This window comes from Squalius cephalus (genome assembly GCF_949319135.1).
Source record: "Squalius cephalus genome assembly, chromosome: 19".
NCBI classification, from domain to species: domain Eukaryota; kingdom Metazoa; phylum Chordata; class Actinopteri; order Cypriniformes; family Leuciscidae; genus Squalius; species Squalius cephalus.
In genome coordinates, this window is record NC_137140.1 from 22,831,868 (window position 1) to 22,852,910 (window position 21,043).

At 37.3% G+C, this 21,043-nt stretch overlaps 3 protein-coding genes across 8 annotated transcripts in view; 1 reads left to right on the top strand and 2 right to left on the bottom strand.

Annotated features, from left to right (window-relative positions):
• Positions 1-223: 223 nt before the first annotated feature.
• Positions 224-4,084, bottom strand: cox7a2l (cytochrome c oxidase subunit 7A2 like). Of its 2 annotated transcripts, XR_013819235.1 has the most exons (4): positions 3,921-4,084; positions 3,146-3,280; positions 1,908-2,803; positions 224-1,744 (listed from the first exon to the last, which is right to left on the bottom strand). XR_013819235.1 is itself a non-coding variant. In XM_079851733.1 (3 exons), the coding sequence occupies exons 1-3, from the start codon at positions 3,990-3,992 to the stop codon at positions 2,663-2,665; spliced, it is 348 nt and encodes a 115-aa protein (XP_079707859.1). In that variant the 5' UTR covers positions 3,993-4,084; the 3' UTR covers positions 1,770-2,662. The 2 variants fall into 2 exon arrangements, 1 of the variants encoding a protein (XP_079707859.1); XM_079851733.1 differs by lacking the exon at positions 224-1,744 and having other exon boundaries at positions 1,770-2,803.
• Positions 4,085-5,701: 1,617 nt separating this feature from the next.
• On the bottom strand, positions 5,702-13,609 carry kcng3 (potassium voltage-gated channel, subfamily G, member 3). Of its 4 annotated transcripts, none has more exons than XM_079852216.1 (3): positions 13,183-13,609; positions 12,698-13,086; positions 5,702-8,566 (listed from the first exon to the last, which is right to left on the bottom strand). In XM_079852216.1, exons 1-3 carry the CDS (start codon positions 13,318-13,320, stop codon positions 7,921-7,923), a joined length of 1,173 nt encoding a protein of 390 aa, XP_079708342.1. In that variant the 5' UTR covers positions 13,321-13,609; the 3' UTR covers positions 5,702-7,920. The 4 variants fall into 4 exon arrangements, with proteins under 4 accessions (XP_079708342.1, XP_079708341.1, XP_079708343.1 ...); XM_079852215.1 differs by having other exon boundaries at positions 5,702-8,414; positions 8,493-8,566; positions 12,698-13,609; XM_079852217.1 differs by having other exon boundaries at positions 12,698-13,081; positions 13,183-13,261.
• Positions 13,610-15,164: 1,555 nt separating this feature from the next.
• mta3 (metastasis associated 1 family, member 3) overlaps positions 15,165-21,043 on the top strand; it is a 34,281-nt gene continuing 28,402 nt past the window's right edge. The window contains exons 1-5 of one of the 2 annotated variants that reach the window (XM_079850980.1): positions 15,165-15,240; positions 15,412-15,477; positions 17,113-17,180; positions 18,419-18,512; positions 20,749-20,875. In XM_079850980.1, coding sequence (XP_079707106.1) covers positions 15,450-15,477; positions 17,113-17,180; positions 18,419-18,512; positions 20,749-20,875 — 317 coding nt within the window. In that variant the 5' untranslated portion in view covers positions 15,165-15,240; positions 15,412-15,449. The other variant, XM_079850981.1, reaches the window with a different exon arrangement.

The window sequence follows — 21,043 nt, forward strand, 5'->3', positions numbered from 1 at the left end:
ATTATTTGGAAGTCCTTTTGTGTACAGTCTCCTATAGCCGTGTTGCCATGTGAACAGCCTGAGCAGGAAATTCCAAGCTTTTCAAGAGTCATCTTATATACTGTATATATAGTATACATAAGTAATCGATTTAACCGTAATGTTTCAATGTTTTTTCTTATCTCTGATCAAATATTGTACTGAATGTCAGACTTCAAAAAGAGAAAACGCCAGCAAACAAGAGTGGCAAAAGGTAATTGCTTTTAATTTGGTTCTACTCTTTTAAATTAAACATGTACATCTCAGAGAGCCAAAGCTTACAGAAGAAGAAAAAAAAAATCAATTTCACAAACGAACAGTTTTGCTTCGTGCATTTGAGAGGAGCAGCAGCATGACAAGTCCTTGGATGCTTTAAATATGAACTTACATTATTATAATATTGAATTCAGTGGCATTTCATCAAAAGCATTCACCTTGTCTGATTCTTGTCTGGCTCCACATTTCAGGAATACTCTGTACATCTTGTTAAAACACTTCCTATAGATTTCTCATTCTTAATTGGGCTTCACCATGAGACACTTAACATGCCCAAGTGTGTAACAAACATATTAAAGGGGTGGTTGAATATGATTTCACTTTTCTAACTTTAGTTATGTTGCTGTTTGAGCATAAACAACATCTGCAAAGTTACAACGCTCAAAGTTCAAAGCAAAGGGAGATATTTTCTTTTCAAGAAATTGCTTTTTAAGGACTACAACAAAAGGCTGGTAGGGACTACATGACATTCCTCCCGGGTTAGTGACATCACCAACCCTAAAATTGACATAAACCCGCCCCCGGGAACGCCATTTATAGATTATCATGACAGAATATGCTAATCAATGACTAGAAGATAACTACACATTCAGAAATGTTACATGTTGTCACTTCTTGAGTCTCTCCATCTTTCTGACTTCGGTTTGAACATAAAAGGCTAAAAGTGTTTGAAATTTCCAGTGCATGTCTGTGTGAGATAAAAGAACACAAGCTGTTGAAGCTCCCCCCTCTGTGCCGGGAGCAGCAGCTCATTTGCATTTAAAGGAACAGACACAAAAACGGTGCGTTTTTGCTCACCCTCAAAAAGTCACATGCTGTATAAAAATATCTGTGGGGTATTTTGAGCTAAAACTTCACATACACACTCTGGGGACATCAAAGGCTTATTTTACATCTTGTGAAAAGGTCATTATACCACCCCTTTAAACCAATCAACACTACTGAAAAGTGTGAGGTCTCACCCTATTTTTTCTTTCTTGTCCTTTTCCCAACAATCACAACCCTCTTCAGTCATTACCTGAACATGATTCTCACAATCTGTGAGCCATCACACATCTGATATAAACCATCTTTTGCTGATGAGGTATAAATGGAGATGAGAAGCTATTTACACGATACCATTTTATAACGATAAAAACATTTAGTTGCATTTTGGCCTCTCATTTACACGACAAATTTTGTTTTGGGGGCATGAAATTGCAAACCTTTGAAAAGGGGTTACAAAGTGGAAATATTTGAAAACAATACCATTATAGCCTCCATGTACGCTACAAAAAAACTTGTGAAAACGTTGACGTCACGTGCATGTGCATTACGTGTTCAGTCTATAAGCAAGTAGTGTTTCTTTACAAAGTGATATCGCCAACTACTGGCCCGGTGTTGTGCCGAATTTCGACCCCCTGCCAAATTATTACCCCCCTCATTGAAGTCAGTACCTGATTGCCTAATCCTAACCCCACCCCTAATCCTAACCCCTCCCCCACAACTAATCCTAAACCTACCAATACTAGGGGGTAATAATTTGGCGGGGGTCGAAATTCGGCACTACACCGGCAGCATATACAGTGTTTTTGTCATTTTTACATATCCATGTGAAAAAGGATTGTTTTGACAACGATTTCGTCTGTACGTGACAATTTTCAAAAACGCGAAGGAAAAACGTTTACGTTTTTAGTACGTCGCTGTCGTGTAAATGTACTCTGAGTAAAGGGTTTATTCTCTGATAGGACTATATAAATCTTGGACTCTACAGTGGTTCTCAAACAGAAAGTCTCAGTAAGCTCCAAAAAGGGCCACAAAATTAAAGTATTTTATATAAATTAAAATATTTTAAATAAATTGTTATCATTTCTTTAAGTTAAAATGCTACAGGAAAAATGATTAATCTTATTCAAAATCTTCTTTTTTTTTTAATCTGGTGAAATGCATTATGTAGTAAAATAAAAAAATAATTTACATGACTTATCCAATTATTGCCCTAGGCCTATATTCTTTACATTAAAAAAGGTTTAAAAGCAAGCTTGTTTGTTTTTGTTGTAATTTTAGCAAAAGAACAAATAATAACATAGAGCGGGCATCAAATATTGATTTTGGGGGGCTCTGGTATTAGAAAGGTTGAGAACCTCTGTTCTAATAAACACAACTAACAGCATCACATTTGTAAGAGGAATTGATACAGGACACAAAAGTAAAATGGCATTGTGTAATGGAAGCTTTGTTCAGGACAGAGTGTCTGTTCATGGTGATTTATGCTGGGAGGGATATTGCTTGTTATAATAATAATAATAAGTAGAACAAAGATACAGATCACAAATGTTATTTCATCACTGATGATGTGAGTCGATGAAAATAAGAAGCTAGGTACAGTTCACTTGTTTCTGGGCTGTGCTGCTATATAAAGAGCCACAAGACAGTAGAGAGCTCCCCCGACTGTCAGAGCCATGGTGGTCCTGTACAAGAGTCTGTCTGGAACACCTCGCTTTAGATGCACAGGAATCTCTTCTGAGGCCTGAAGAAGAAACAGGGAGAGGGAAGAATCAATGTATGCTTCTTTTTTCCCCTGTTAAATAATGAGATAGTCCACCCAAAATTGAAAAATGAACACAAAAGATGATCTTTTGAAGACCGTTAGTAACTAAAGAGTTTCAGTTCTCATTGACTGCCACTGTATTTTATGTCCATACAATGAAAGTCAATAGGAAGCGAATCTGTTTGCTTACCAACATTCTTTAAAGTGTCTTCTTTTATGCTCATTAGAAGATAGAAAGGCATACATGAGGTGGAATAAATGATGACAGAATGTTCCTATCCCTTTAACTCAACTACATAGCTTAATAGATCACATACACACCTGAAATAGCCTCTGGAGGTCTTGAACCTTGTTGGCACCCATATACTCCACTGCAGCACCTGACTCAGACACCAGTTTAGTTGGTGTGGCAAAGATGATTGTAGGGGATTCAGAAGGTATATTTGACCTCAAGCCCTAAGGAAGTTTACAAACAGGTTTACTCAAAATGTTTTTTCCACGCCCCTGATTTTTTTTATGTGTTTTTTTTATTCACAATTTCTACTTGATAAAATATATTAGTGCTATAATAATGTATATTCTTTATAAATGTATTGTTTGAATATTTTAATAATTTACATGACTTTTCCAAGTCTTTATTTTAAAACACCTCCTGAAGTTTCCTGAGGTCCCCCTAGTGGGCCTCGACCGCCTGATTGAGAACCGCTGATCTATGTTGCTCTTAACTGTTGCCTTTTGTTGTGAAATGAGTTTAGGATTCTATAACCAGTGCTGAAATTGGTCATCTGTATGAAAAAAATACTAAAATCAATACTAAAACCATTTTTTGGAAGTCATAGTAATTATGTAGCTCAACTAAGTAACTGTATTCAGTAAGTAGATTTTGATGTGGATAATCAGCTCTCAACCCGCGTTTCTTTATCAATAATAATTAGCCTGTATAATCTTTTCGGTTACAATACTGCTAGTAGAGACATGATTTTTACGTAGGCTATCTAACGACTGTTTAAAAACAATTATATGGCTCTCAATGAGAAAGTAGTAGCAGATCAAGGTCACTGAATTAACCTTTAGAAACGGAATAGCGCGCACATACCTGAGGGTTGTAGGCGGAGGTTGGCAAAGCTCCGGTTAGTCTTTGTGTAAACCCACTAAATTTGTAATACATTTTGGTAATTAGTGGTAACCGACGAGGTGAGAGTGACCGTCGCAAATCAACCGGCTTTTCGAGTGCGTAAGGATTTGTCGCGCGACTATGACGTCATTAAAGCTAAAAAGGGCTGTGAAGTTGTCCTGTTAAAAGTCAGAAATAAAAATGCTGGGATTTTGTTTGATTTCGTTGATAAATATAATATATTATAATATTTTTTTAAATCATCTGATAATTTTGTATTTGTTGGTATGGCTGTTTTGTTTTATTTTTGTCAATTGATTAAAAACAACTTTCTGTTATTAATCGCGATTGATCGCACCTAATTTTTAATATGTATTTTATTTTTTAATACATAATTTCACACTGAATCTCCAAATTAATGTTAACAACATTAAGATATGGACTATTTAAAATATTTGTTTATGTTTATGTGAAGACTGCTTTAAATTAACTTAATTAAAAGTTGCTATATTTTTAAAAGCCATACTTTCATACTCAATTTTATTTCTCAATTAGCCTATAGCCATAGGCTACACTCAATTTTCACTTTATCCCTAAATAATGTTGAGTTTATTAATCCCATCTTGTAATATATATTTTTTGTTGCTAGGAGGTTGCTAATACAATGCTAAATAAGATATATGTAGCCTACAATAACAATTTTAGGGAAAGAAATAACATTACGATGTCTAGAAATCAATTTCAATAGTAACGTTACATTGGGTTTAATTTGTCTTTTAATGATACACTCTCAGAAAATAAAGTACATAATTGTACCTTTAGGGGTACAATGGCTTGTCACTGGGGCTGTACCCTCAAGGGTACAATATTGTACCTTAACCTTTAAAAGAAACGGTACATATATGTACCTTTTAATGCTTTTTGACCCTCAAAAAGTTACATATATGTACCTTGAGGTCCAATAATAAGCCCTATGGGGTACGTTAGTGTAGATTGTACCTTGGGGGACAGAAATGGACTCCTACTGTACCCCTATTTCTGACAGTGTATCTACCAATATATATTGTCAGTGCCGAGAACTTTCACGTGAATAAATGCATAGATCTGTGAAACATGCTTTGTGTACCGTATATTGGTCTGTGATTAGAACTTTTGCCAAGCGTGTCAGAGGTTACGGGTTCTATAATCCACACTCGTGTAGGCCTAGGTTTTTTTTTTTTTTTTTTCATCAAAATCGAATATGTTCATCAGTGGTTACAGTATATATCAACCAGGGACACGTTTGTGTTCATTTTGTTTGTGATGATTTCACTGGAACGAACAGAGTCTACACTGTATCCTCCATGACACTTAGCAGTGGCAACGAGCACTTGATTTAAAAAACCAACACATTTTAGCGCTAGATCGCCTCTTATTTAATAACGAACTAAATTAATGCTATGCCAGTAAACTGGAGGTGTTTTATGTATTTGTATTAGGTAGCTCGAAATGTTTCAAAAAGTGGTGGGGACAATATCGACCTTGAGAAAAAGTGGTGGTGGGGACATGTCCCATCCGCAAATTACGCCTATGCTCCATATAATGTGATAGCATGCCCTGCTATTGTCACAAAAGGTCAGCATGTGTTCAGTGATCTGTATCTTTTCTCATGTCTTGGGGAATAATGGTGGAAATGTGCACGAATGTTTTATTATAGCCGAAACCTTAAGGTGTTGTCACGTCTGGTTGCAGCAGGATGAAATAAAAGCGCAGGATTTAATTGCAGCAGTCTTCTCTTTATTAAACAAAATCAAATACTCAGAAATCATTGTCTAGAACCATAGGCAGAGAACAACCAAACATAATAAGATGAGAACGGACCAAGAACTGAACAGAACACAGGGGAGACCATTAGATCATACTAATCAACGAAATGAGACACAGCAGACATAACTAATCAAACAATGAGTAACTATACCAAGAAGCGGGAAAAAGGAACATCCGAAATCGCAAACTCTCTTGAGTAGGTACTTATTTTGAATAAGTAATTACTTCACGACTGTTATAACAGCATATTCTATATATGAATGTCTGTATTTACGAATGTAATTTGGACTTACTGCCATGTTGTCATTATCATGTGATCTACCAATGTCAGTAGCCGCTTACCAGGCCGCTTCACTGCCCTTCATGAATCCTCTCCCGTGGCCTGATGGGATGGTAGTGTCCATCATATGCACACTTTAGAATCTTCCTCCCTACTTTTATGAGTAGGCTACTGTGAATTCAGACATATAGGCTACTTATTTTGTCATACTGTTACTATAGTAGGTGTATGCGATTTCGGATGCAGCCTAAAACTTAAACACAAGAAAAAAAACAAGACGTAACCTGACAGGTGTGCCTGTAAATAAAGCCACCCTAATATTCACTGGAGTAAAAACGGGCACCTAGACACAGTCATCCCTATTTAAAACATTCAGAGGTACTTTGCCTTTGCTTAACATATTTCACATTTGTGCCACATTCTTGTATTATAATTAGTTAAATAATCAGGCTTGACTCAGTAAACATTTCTTTATTTTCTTCATAGACATAAACAATCTTGTCTTTACCAATTAGAATACATTTTAGGTTACAGAATAGAGCTACATAAGATTTCATTTGCATCATTATGACCCTTTTAAATAGCCACAAATACAGCTACAAAATGATACAGCTATGAAGGCATGTCTCCATACAAATGCAAAAATAAACATTGTGTGGTGTGACGTCAACCAAGCAATGTTTCTGCAATTATAAGATCCCAACACTGACATGACGATTTAAGCTAAAGACAAATTATGTCATTATAGGATAACCTGAATGAATCAATGCACTCTATCTTAATTTTGACATTATAATCAATTTAGCAATATGTTTCCAAACTGTTCTTGATGCTTAATGAAATACTTTTATAAAATCGACTGTATTCCCGTCAATAAATCTAATCATGTGCAGCATATCTTTTTAAATACAACCCAAAATCTTATTTTCCAGGAGACACAAACTCAGAAAGTCCCTTGAATGAGGAAAAAGAGGTTTGATTTTGTGCTTGTATTCAAAGAGGAGGAAGGAAGCGAGTGACAACCCTCCTACTGGTGAGCGTGTGGGTGAGGTGTTTGCTAATCAATTTAGTTAACGCCTCTTGATTCACACAGTCGTGTATGGACAGGTTGCAGACTCGTCGCTGTCTGGATGAACAGCTGATGTTTGTTTTTTTGTGGCTTAGTAATGTTAACTACCATTCTATGAGTAAGACCTTTAACTTCATTTGAAACTGCACATTCAACAGTGGCTTTGATGTCAAAACAATCACAGTATTTGCTTCCAGATCGCTTCTATGTGGCCACTCTAAAACCTTTTACTTTGGTTTCCCTTGCTTTGCCACTTTATTGGGAGCGGAATTAATGATTTAGCAAGTCGGAGGGACCTCTCCATGGAAACATGAGAATTTGTGTAAGCTCCTTCTAGGCTGGAGCACTGACAGGACACAAGGTCCCGCCAGATGCCCCTTCCAGGCAGCCTGGCCATCTGTAGTCGTCAAATGCCACAGTTGTCCATTTCGTACACTGAAAAATGCTGTTGGATCGGGTTTATTCGTTCACACAGGAAGGGGGTTACAACACAAACATTGGCTTATGTATTTCCTTTGGATCGTAATTCTTTATTGTGCACTTTCCAGCTTTGATTTGTCCCTTTTGTCCTGTTCTGTTAGTCCCAGGATGGACAGAAATGGTTCCAGATGCCTGTAATTGTCAACATCGATGTGTCCTTGAGTACAGAGGTACTTGTGTTATTATTTGGATATAATAGAGAGTCTAAACGCTGATTTTTTTTCCCCAAACAGAATAGCGCTATATTTTTAGATCTTGGTACAAAATAAAGGCACAGAAGAGCAGGTGATGTTGCTAAGCTGAAGACCAGCAGGTTTCAGAGGATCTCATGACGAACTGTGCAACAGTCAGTTGAGAAACTCAGAGGAGAGACTTCGCACGCAGCGTGCTGAGCGGAATTTGAGTTCTTGGTAGCACTGCACAAAGCTGTGGTAGATAAAGGTAATGGGCAGAGCCAGCAGCACAATGCCACTCACAACGCACACGCCACCCAGCACGCGTCCCGGAATGGTGATGGGATACATGTCTCCATAGCCGACGGTGGTCATGGAGATAATAACCCACCAGCAGGCTGCCGGGATGCTGGCGTAGTCCTCATTGCTAGTCTCCAGGTCAAGGCCGTGCTCCAACAGCTGTGCCAGGGCGCTGAATATCGCCATTGCGACGCAGACAAACACCAGCAGCATGACCATCTCGCGGTAGCACCTGCGCAGCGTCAGTCCGAGCGTCTGCAGCCCGAGGAAGTGACGCGCCAACTTGATTAGCCAAAAGACGCGCATCATTCGTAATACACGCAGGGTGACTCCCGCTCGCTGTAGCTGAGGGTTTTCTCCTGTCAGCGCTGTCATAGCGACAGACACATAGTAAGGAGTGATCGCCAGCAGGTCAATAATATTAAGGGGGCGGCGCACAAACTCACATTTGTCCCGTGAGACAATGAAACGCACTATGCATTCGGCAGTGAACCAGCCGATGCAAACCGCCTCGATAATCCTGTGTGAAATGGGGAGAATAGAGAGAAAGAGAGATGGGAAGAAAAACACAAAGAGAAAGTTAGAGGTTATGACAGGGATTTGATTAAAATTTTTTTGTTTCTGAGTTCAGTGCAAGTTAAGCTCAAGTGACAGCATTTGTGGCATAATGTTGTTTTACCACACAAACATTCATTTCCACTCATTCCTCCTCTCCACTCTAAGGGAAAAAAAAAGGTTCAGTGGGATTCTAGAACCTTAGGGTTCTTGGCTCAATTTTAAAGAACGCTTTATGCCAAAAAGGTTCTATATAAGGAGAAAATTATTGCATAATACTTTTATGTTTAACATGTTTCAGTTTTAAAAAAAATGAATTAAAAACAAATCCATAACTAAATCCTTTTGCAAACACCTAAAAGGTTCTATATATGGAGTGCCTGACAGAATCTTTTAAAGGGTTAGTTCACCCAAAAAGGAAAATTCTGTCATTAATTACTCTCCCTCATGTCGTTCTAAACCCATAAGACTTTCGTTCATCTTTGGAACACAAATGAATATCTTTTTGATGAAATTTGAGAGATTTCTGTCCCTCCATTGATAGTCTATGCAACTACCACTTTGATTGAAGAGATCGTAAATCTAATCCATATGAATTGAGCGGTTTAGTACAAACTTTTTTGAAGAGACTCATTCGCTTTATATGATGAATAGATTGAATTTAGGCTTTTACTCACATATAAACATTCATCAACTCACACATCAGTTGTGGTAAACAGGAGCTCAAGCATGTTTGCTTGAAGTGCGAGAACCAATGAGGTTCATTCTCGTGCGTCAAGCAGATAAGGTTTGGTTGAGCTTCTGTTTATGTTCACTGATCAATGTTAAAATGTGAATAAAAGCCTGAATTAAATCTATTCATTTAAAGAGATCGAGTCTCTTCAGAATATTTGGACTAAACTGCTAAATTCATATGGATTAGTTTTACGGTCTCTTTATTAACTTTTTGAAGCGTCAAAGTTTGAATGCCGCAGCTGTCAATCGAGAGACAGAAAGCTCTCATATTTATTCAAAAAGATCTTCATTTGTGTTCCGAAGATGAACATTTTCTTCTAAGAGTGTGTTTTTTTTTTCTTTTCTTGTTCTCTGTGTAAGCGCCTTGAAAAGATTGCTTTAAAAACGCTATATAATTATTATTATTTAAAAATGTAAAAATCTAGGCAACAGTATGGCACTTACAATAGAAGTAAATGGGGCCAATCTGAATCTGTTAACATTAAAATACTCACTGTTTCAATAGTGATGGCCACAAAACATGCAATATTTAACACGAATTTGTAAAAAATAGTAGCCTACATTTAGTCAAAAACTAACCTTATCTGTGTGAAGTTCAATCCAATTTTATCCAACTTTCTCAATGCAACTAAATAAACTGTAAAACCCTAAAACGACTATAAAAATTACAACATAACCAGCTCAAATAATACACAAGTTATAGAAGAATTAATGTAAGTGCTTTTATATAATTACGCTTCACATTTCTGCCTTTAAAAATTGGTCCCATTCACTTCCATTGTAAGATTCTTATTGTAACCTTGATTTTTTTTTTCTTCTTAAGAAAACAACATTTTTGTGTGGTATCAACCTTATGCCACAAATGCTATTGATTCAGATTAACTTGTATCAAACCTGGAATATTCCTCTACCAAACACTCCCAAGAATATTATCAGTGAATGTGAAAATATAAATAATAACCACTAAAAATGTTGCTAAGTAGCCTTCAAATAAGTTTTAGCTCTGTTATTTTTAATAAACAAGTCATGCAAAGTGTTTAGATAAGATTTCATGCAGCCATGCGGTCAATGTGCTTTCTATGGAAAATGTCCTCTCATTCAGATCGTGTAAACAGCTCCAGTGTTTTGTTGACAGTGTCAGTGTCTATGGAAGCTGAAAGGCAGGAAGTTATGCTTGCTTAGTCCTTGAACTTACGATCCCTCCACAAAAAAAAGAAATCAATTTTTTTTTTATATTTGAGTGCACATTCAACTTAATCTCCTTTTAATATTTGAACAAATAAATTGATTTGTGAAAGGCTGCATCTAAAAAATTTGCCCCTGAATTTGCTCTTTCACTCTGAATGGTTTTACTGTAATGTTCAAAGCAAATTTATAGAGCTGTGACAGACTTGGAATTACAGTGAGGACAGCAGTTTCAACATGAATGCATGTAAACAGGGCCAAGAACACTGTGAAATCAGAGAAGATGTGATAATATATGTACATGTGCCCACAAATGCTAGAATGCTGGGTTAACAGCAAGTGCATATAGCAAGTGCATATATGCTAATCATTCCTTAGTAGGCATGATGAACATAAAAACTATACATTTGGACCTCTACAGGCAACGAATGAACGGACATTTAAAGATGAATACAAAGCATGGGAATGATATCCACATTTTTGAAAATACTGTAAGACTGCATGCATGAAAAACCAAACTGGGTTTATTTCCAGCTCGTTACACACATATGAGAACATACCTGAACCCTGAGACAAACAGGGGCCACTGTGGGAAATGGAATCAAGACTGCACTGGATACATAAAGAAAAAACCTTATGCCCTACTCACAAATACTTCCAGACAGAGAGAGAGAGAGAGATAAAAGAGAGAGAAGAGAAAGAGAGAGACGGCGACAAGGGAATACCCAAAATGACAATGTGACCCAATTCAGGGAATATGAAAACATGACTGGAATTTTTAATCTCTGATGGAGAGAACCAGATGTCATGTTCACATTGGATGATGATAAAATGTATGCATAATATAGAATATAGAGATTTAATTTCTACCCTAATTTCTAAGGGGTTCAAGTTCAAATATATGTTCAAGTTCAAAAGAAATCACCACCCTCCTGAGGTAACAGTAAAAGTTTGAATTCTCTTTGTAAAAATATAATGGATCCAAGGGTCAGAAAACTATTTTAAGGTAATAAAACAGGCTCATTTTCATCTGGATTATAATTTGATTTGTAATCATGTGCTAAATGTCGAAATGTGTATGATCAGTAGGTGCTGTTGTTTAATTTGATAGGCTATTTAAAATCCATGCAAGCTGAGCAGAGAAGGGTTAGTAGCCTAGCCTAACACTACAAAGAAAACACAAAATGGGAGCGTTTATATTGAGTGAATGATTCACAAACACGCAGTCTATTTTTGCATAGTAACTGTTTTGGACAAATAACTCTGATTAACATAATTTAATGCATGGACAAATATAAAATCTCCATGTTTTCGACTGATGTTACAACTCGCTCCTGTAGGTTGTACGTAGCCTACATGCCATGAATTTGCACAGTTGGGGGAATACGTAGGCCTATGGATTTAATTTGTATCAGACAGATGTGAGAATGTTATATTAAAAGTTTGAGAACGCAAAAACTTCTAACAGTTACAGACGCTGAAACAAAATGTGTTACAACATTCCCCGGTCTCCCCTGCAGAGCTCATGCTGACGTCAGATATTTTTGGCGACGTCTACTGGCCAATCGAAGTACGTCAGTTAGAAAACAAATATCACCATCGCAATACTTCGCAGCCTTCAGCTTGCATTACGGGTTTTTGTATTTTTCAATGCTAATATTGTTTTTCCTGTAATACATTTTAAAAGGAAAATAATCCGCAAAAATATAAAAAATGGTAATTGCATTTGAATAGTATTGCATATATAAATTATAGCCTATTATTCAAAGTGTCCTGACTGATCACGTCACATGCTTTGAAAGTCCAAATTCATTTTCTGTAAACAGAAAAATTGTGTCAACGCACTTATTAAGATTTCAGTTTAACTTTCATGTCAGTGTTGCTTTCATTTTTAATGGGGAAAAGATGGTCTGAATGGAGCTCGCAAAGGAATAGGATACAAAACATGATAAGAATCAAACAGACAAGACAATTAAGTAAGTTCAGTAAGTAAACCTGTACCGTCACAAAATACATCTGAGATCCAGTGTGCAGAAGAGCACGATTCCTTCAATTATATGGAGCTATGGAAGGTGGGCATGCTCATAAAGCTGAGCTGTCCTGTGAGAGATGCACCTCATTTTTCATAAACGTATACGTGTACCACATACCACATAATTTGAATTCATGCATATACCTGTGTTCTTCCACTGTATTGTTTTTTGCTGTATCCCAGTCCGGCAGAGTGCTCGCACAGAGGATGACCATAGACATAATGACAAAAACCACTGACACTGATGCCAGGATCTGCGCAGCGAGAGAAGAAGCTGGCTCCTCAAAAGTCCTCCTCATCCTCTCCAGCCACCGCGCGTTCCCTGTCTCCGGGGCGAGCCTGGTGACCTGGTCCTCCTCACTTCTGGACTCCACCTCTGCCTTGATGTCCTCCTCTGAAACGTACGTGAATGTGTCGGACATCCTTTCCTCCAGTCGTCGCTGGCAACAAAACTCCAAATGCGAGCTCTCCAAACCCCAGTAGATCATCTCGTTGTAAAAGGAAAGCTCGCACATCTGCGGGACAAACCTGAGCTTTCCAGATCGGACATAAAGCATAATAAAGACAAACGCCTCAGAGTGCCTGTCGAAGAAAAACTCGTTCCTCTCTCGGTCATAATCATCACATACCTCCAAGACCTCCTTTTCAGAGGAGCAGCTGTGGAGTCTGCTCACTCTTCGGAGGGGAAAATCCTTGATAACTTCTCTCGTGAACGCATACTTGGTGCCACCGACGTTTAGGATGCATATATTCTTCCCAAACTTCATTTTGGATCAGATTGACATCATCGATTCGAGTGGAAAATAGAGAAACGACGTGCAATATGGCTTAATGATGGTCATAGTTAAAATCCAGTACATTTCTGTAAGCACGAGAAAAAGAAAAAGAAAAAAACAGCTCAAAACTCGCGAATCCAAATCAGTATGTCAGATTATAAAGGGATTTTTTTTTTCTTCCAGGTTGAGCGCGTGTCACTTAGGGGAACCGTGGAAAAGTGACTTGTTTCTTTGTGCATCATCTAAACTCCAGCCTTCAGTGGGCTGTTTCATACAGTGATGTCACAGATCGACAAGCCTATTGCGCTCGCGATCATGAGCTCCCGAGGACGGGCGTTCCCAAACGAAAAACGATTTTTTTACGACGCAAGCATGGGATTTACAAGTGAACTTGCTGCACTGTTGATGAAGTAGACCCTAGGGGACATGTCACCAGTAGGGGTAATAAAATATTCAATATTAAAAATCAATGCACGTTCTTCCCCTTGGTTGTCCAGCCACACCCTAAAACTAAAACCATACATTGAGCCCTAGCAGTGTTTTGCAAAAGAGATTAGTTAATTTCTTAGAAGCGATGTAATTTTGATCTTTTTAAATCATGTTCAAGAAGTGAAACTATTTTATTGCTTTTTATCAATTTTCCCGTGTTTTCGGTCGGCTGTTTAGAATCAGAATTGGCTGACGAGTCGAATTAATCACTTTTCAATGAATCATTCCAACAGGTTAACAAAACGGTCTGAATCGATTCGCGATTCAGCCTGAATGATTCGAACAGCTGACTCGTGCACTGATCAGTTACATACATAAGTAGCCATATAGTTATAACTTCATTTTTTTTTATCTTAGCATCTATGCCTTTTTGTTTTTGTGTTACACTTTAAAATAAGGTTTAATATGTTACAATTAGTTAACTACATTAGTTAATGGCAATACTTCTACAGGATTCTTTACTATAAGTTCAAATAATTGCCCTATCTGTGAACATTAGTTAATGCACTATGAAGCCTAATATGAACGTGTGAATGGGAATTACCCCGAAGGAACTGTAGTATTGTATTGGTACTGCAGTATTGTAGGCCTATTATATTGACAACTGGAGGTTGTTCAAATTAGGTGAAGTCAGATTAGTAGCCTTGAGAATTTCCACAAGCCCTAGCAGTGTTGTGCAAAAGAGATTAGGCTAGTTAATTTCTTAGAAGCGAGGTAATTTTTTTCGATGATTATCAAGAAGCGAAACTATTTTATTGCTTTTTATTGACTTTTCCAGTGTTTTCGGTCAGCTGTTTAGAATCAGAATTGGCTGACGAGTCGAATTAATCACGTTTCAATGAATCATCCAAAATGTTACCAAATCGGTCTGAATCGATTCTTGATTCAGTCTGAATGATTCGAACGCCTAGCTAGGTATTTTTATTTTATTTTAATCAGCATCTATTAGTTAGATTTTGGGTTACACTTTACAATAAGGTTTTTATAAACCTTTTATTAACTAAGGTTAATAAATGCTGTAAAAGATATTGATCATTGTTAGTTAATTGTAGTTCATGCATTACCAACTGAGACCTAAGTGTTACCATTTTTTCAATGTAGATACCATCCATGCTTCCCACAGTTAAAGCTATTTATTGACATTTTTAAAAAGCCTTACATTGTTTTTTTTTTTTTTTTTAAAAGCCTTAAATTAAACATTATTGTTTATTATTTGTAATATAACTTTTTTTTTTAATTAAATGTACATGACCAAGTTTGATTTTATCCTCCGTGCAAAAAAACAAAACCAATCATGAGGGTCAAGTTGAGGGTTCAGACTATAGATTTCATTCACCCTCCTCCTTCCCTCCCTCCCTCCTCTTTCTCTCCTCCTCTCTCATCATCATCAGGAAGCTGCTGCGCTCGAGCCTTTTCTAGCGCGTGAGTTACTGTATTGTACTGTGAATCTCGGGAGGGGGGCTGCAAAAAATCTCCTATTCTTACAGAGGTCCATCCCCCGTATCTATAACATCTTAAGCCAGTTTGCTTTATAACAGGTCACAGGACGTAGATGTCTTTTTGATTCACATATTTATTTTGTTTTTATTTTAGTTTATGGTTTGGTTTTTTAACACTCCGGGAGGGCAGAAATGGCGGCCAACATGTACCGGGTCGGAGGTATGTCCGTCTATATTCTGAATTAACGCGAGTCAAAACACAGGCACCGCCGCCAGACCTGTCTGGGAGGCAGGGGTTCATTTCAGCGCAATTCCCGCAACCGGCCGCTCACTTTTAAACTCTTAACACGTGCAGTGTCCTTGCAAAAGAAAGCGATAACGTGGATGAGAATATTTTGGTTTCTGATGTGGGTCAGGCCTCTTAAACTATCATAGCCGCACTAGCATTTTAGCAAGCAGGCTATGTTGCTAGCTAGCCACATCATAAACAAATAATCACTACTATATGTAAAGCACATGGGAACACTCATATATAGCACATTTCTCTTGGTTTTGTCCATATAGGATAAATGCCAGATATGCTTGCGACCTGGCCATGCCGATTTTTGACGCCGATGTTTTTCTTTGTGATCATTTGTCTCATTTTTTGGCACGTATCCATTAGTTACGGGTCCTCAATCGGCATGCAAGGTAGCAACGCGAGCTAGCATTTAACAGCAACCCCTCACTCGGCTTTCCACAGAGAAACCTTATTGAGCTTCTGCCACTTATTCACTGAAACATTATGAATATGCACTGTTTTGAGGTGTATTTGTTGTCATGCATCTAATCATCAACATGTCTTTACTATTTAACCGCCGCGTCGTTTGTTTGTGGCATTAGCCGGCTACAAAATAGTCAGTGCCGCGGAATTTGACATTGTTTCACGGCGCCGTTAATTCAGTGCCATTGTAACAGATTTTGCAGCTTTGGCATACTTTCAGTGAATCAATTGGACAGTCTGTGTGATAAATTATTACATTGCATTGTTCTAATGTAACCCGTTTCTTGTGTGCTTGGTTATGCCGAAGATACATGTATCGGAATGTGACTCAAATGACCATGAACAGAATTCGGTTGTTTGCATGAATGAAGTGTTTGTTTACGAGCATGCAACTGCATATTCTTCACTCATATTGCTTTCTAAGTGTATACCATACCTAAACACAACATTACTATTTTGTCAGATCTCAAATCCCATTTGGTAAGAGTTTTCTGTAGCCTATGTTGTAGGATATTTTTATTGTGTAATGTACCATTTATACGAATTTTCTTCATTATCTAAAGTAAGCATTTGGAGGTTTTATTTGAATTAAATGGTCGTTTTGTCTTTAATGCCTTGTACTTTATGAATACTTTATTTATTATCCATTATACCAGTCTGTGAATTTTACCGTTCACATAAAAATAAGACCACTGGACAACTTTTTCTTATTTTAATTGCCTGGTCATTGCAGAAATCATTCCCCCCCCCCCCCCCCCATAGTTAATAATGGATTACTATGGTATCTGGCCAGAATATATTGTTTTGAACTGTAGCTATACCCAATTTCTTTAAGTTTCTGTATTTCTAGCCTGATTTATTTGGACTGTGCACTTACAGGAAACGTGGTGTGGTGTTAAAGCATATATTTAGTATATGGAGTTGTATGTTGTGTGACATTTTAAATGGGAAATGAGATGCAATGTTTTCCAGTTGTTGGTTTTTTATAATGTGAATTTCAAAGAAATACAGTCCTCAAAGTCATCCAAACCCTGATGTGTGGTTTTCATATTGCTAACAAAATAATCCAGTGCTTTTTATCATCTTCTACAGATTATGTCTTCTTTGAGAATTCTTCAAGCAACCCCTATCTGATCAGGCGAATAGAGGAACTGAATAAGGTACTTTGGCCTCAGGGCTGGGAGGGAGAAGTCTGGGTTGGTGGACACTGGGTGTATTGGTAGGGTGTCGACGCAACATTGTCACGACATCGACACAACAAGCTCAGCCACTTCACCCAGAGCCAAATTACTTGCATTTCTGTGCGCTTCTCCCTTCAGTCTGTTGCATTTTTACTATCTCCAACACTTGTTTGCTGAGAAACTGTATCTGTGTGATATATGGAAAGCAACTGACTGCTTCCAGGGGTCCCTTTAGTGATGTATGGTGATGCCTGGTGACCTGTACAATGTCTGTATTATGATCAAAGATGATTCAGCTCTTTAAATATTAAATGCTGAGGGATCTTTTTTTTAAGCCCCGATTTCGCAAAGTCCAATAATGCACAATGCAAAATCATCTCATTATGCTTTTGTTGTCAGCATGCTCCACTGCACAGTATTGTCACTGATCAGTCATCAAATCTACTGGTGACATGACACACCTTTTGACATATTTGTCAAATTAGAGGATTCAGTTGTCAGGCAAATTCAGTTCGCTTGCAGGTTGTTATTCTGCTCTGGCCTTTGCCACGAGGTCTGTCAAAAGTCCAAACATATAATCACCCTGTGGCCATTGAGCATTGAGATGCACTCCGTCTGCATTATTCTTCTCCCACAACCTCTTATTGATATTGATTGTCCTATACAATAGGAGAAAACAAGCTTTGAGGGATATTATTGATTTACATGAGTTTATGGATGTGTGGTGAATTTCATTTATTTCAGAGGCATCATCTTAACATTTAGTGAGATTATTGAATTATCTTCATATGGGGATTTTCTCAGGAAATAGGCTATTTATGTTATTAATTTAAATTATTTTGATTTAATTTAACATGTGTATCATGCAACTAGCTGTATTATAATTTTTAATTGATTTGCCGCAATAAATTATTAGAATTTTATCTCTTCATCTTGTTTAATTTAAATCTTGTTTATCAGGCATATATTGTCACATGCCCCTTTTTTTTTTTTTTTTTTTTTTAACTGGGCTGCTTGTCGTTTTTTCGATTGCTCCTCAGAAGAGTGCAGACACAGCCGGTGTTATAAATTCAACACTGCACTGCTAATTAAACATAATAGACTGCAACCTCAGGTTTAAGCTTTTTCTGTATTAATTAATGGAGGTGATTAGGTTCAGTGTCCCCAGATACTGCATGAAGTTTCCTCACGGTGACCTTATTTGTCTCCCCTTTCAGACGGCAAGCGGCAATGTGGAGGCAAAGGTGGTCTGTTTCTACAGGAGAAGGGACATCTCACAGAGCCTCATCCAGCTGGCTGACAAGCACGCAAGTGAGTGAACATGAGTGTTTTCCAGGGCAATGTGAATGTATCGTCAAGGAAACCAAGGGTGGTCTGTGACGTGGCATGCATGAGTGGTCATTTGCATGATAATTAGAAGTCATTTGAAATTGCTCTTGTATGCGAATGCGTCTGTGCTCTGATGCCTGTGTAAGTCAGCAGGGGAGCTGTAATCACTGGAGTACCAGGACCAGATGCCAGCAATTGGGCAGCAGGGCTTCCTAATTTCATAATGTTTCAGAGGCCCTCAACAGATTTGTCTTTATCAACTGGTATAGGACCAGTTTTGCTTGACTCAGTGTTTCAATGCTGACTAAATGAAAGAGTGTAGGAAAAGGATAAGTGAAATACATTTGTGGGAATGTTGTTTTAAGACCCCCGCTAGGCATGATAAGCAGTAGCAGTGAAAGTGGTAGTCATCTCATACTTGCATATAACTAAATTGTAGCATTTCCAGGAAAGTAAACAAAGCTGGCCTGAATAATTTCTGTGTCCTAGTTTCATTTGGGGACTGTTGATTTAGACGGCAGAGGTATATTTCAACACTGGCCTCCTCTCCAGTTGCAGTTGGTGAACTTGTTCAGCAAATGCCAAAATCAATTGTTTACTGTTATAAAACTGCTTTAAAAACAGAGTGGAGGATATATATATATATATATATATATATATATATATATATATATATATATATTCAAAGTCATTATAAAATAGCCGATATATGCACTCCTGTGACCACATGTTGCCTGGCAACTATAAACAGCTAAGTTAAATAGTTAAGCTATTCAATTATATTAATTGTCAGAAGAATAATAATTACTCTCTAATTACAATAATGCACTCTACTGTTCAAAAGTTTGGGATTGCTAAGATTTTTTTTAACATTTTTTTAAAAAGTCTCTTATACCAAGGGTGCAATTATTTCATCAAAATACAGTATTTTGAAATATTATTAAACTAATGGTTTTCAATTTTAATATTTTTTTTAATTGCAAAATGTTATTTTTTTACATGTTATAATGTCAGATTCATCAGCAGCCATTACTCCAGTCTTCATTGTCACATGATTCTTTAGTAATTATTCTAATATGCTGATTTTGTGCCCAAGAAACATTTAACGTTTGTGCTGCTTAATATTTTTGTGGGAATTATTTTTTTCAGCAGTAGTGAGTTTAAAAGTAATAGAAAACTTTTGTGACATTAGAAATGTCTTTACTGTCACTTTTGATCAATTTAATACATCCTTGCTGCATAAAAGTATTACTTTCTTTAAAAAAAAAATCCACTCACCCCAAACTTTTGATTGGTTCTGTAGCTGGTAGTTAACAATATACGACTAACCTTTTAGTCGTATAAGTTTAAGGAAACAGGTGCTACTTTTTTTTTATTACTTAAGTATATCATGTTATTGGATGTTTCCGCAGTATTTTATTTATTATGTTTAATAATTATCATTGTTAATGTTATCGTTATTTTTTCAAAAACTCAGTTGCTTTGCCATAAATGTTGCTTTCAGGGTGTTTACACAACGTACTAAAAACCGAAAAGGTTTTTTCGTTTGCTTTTCTTGTTTTTTTGTTGTTTTTTTTTCAGCAAGGTTGTCAAAATGATTCCTGTTCACACAGACCGTTTAATGGAATATAATGCTGTATTTTGCATGCCAGGCCAGTAGTTGGCGATGTCACTTTGTAAATAAACACTACGCGTCTATAGACTGAACACGTAATATGCATGCGCATGACGTCACCGTTTTCCCAAATTCGTGTTTTTGTATTTTAATAAACGTAGAAGAGAACGGTATGGTTTTCAAAAACTTTCACTTTGAAACATGTTTTCAAAACGTTGTTTTTTCAGGCCCCCAAAACGCAATTGGCATGTAAATGAATGCCCAAATGCATAAAAAGTTTTCTGTTTTTATTTAAAAACTGTCGTGTAAACGGCCCCTCAATCATACGATCAAATACAGATTACAAAACAAATGGCCACTCTACTCCAAAGACTACAATTTGCAGTAAATTACACTTTAATCATTTGTGTTGATCGCAACCCAACACAGTAAACACCAAATGACAATAAAGATGGCTGTCATCTTTAAGATCTGCTTTGCGTATGCAAAAAGTATTTGCATTCGGCTGATTCGGTTGGTCTCCTCTAATGTGGCTGCTAATGCAAACGGTCATTTATATGTGTGACCGTGCCTTTTGACCCATTTCTAATTCCCTTCGTACAGAGGACCTGGAAGAAGAGAAGGAAAGCCCCTCAGAGCCAGACCTCTCTGAAAAACAGAAACATCAGCTTCGCCACAGAGAGCTTTTCCTTTCCCGGCAGTACGAATCCCTCCCTGCCACACACATCAGGTAAACCAGGTTGAACACATGTTCAAATGCTTCTAAATATATGATAGACCAAAACGTGCCATTTAATCCTTAGTTCAAATTTTCAAGGGGCCGTTGAGGTAAGATAACAGCCCCCATGTTGCACAGCCCACACTAGGATGTGAGTCACAGTTCTGCATCCATCCTTTA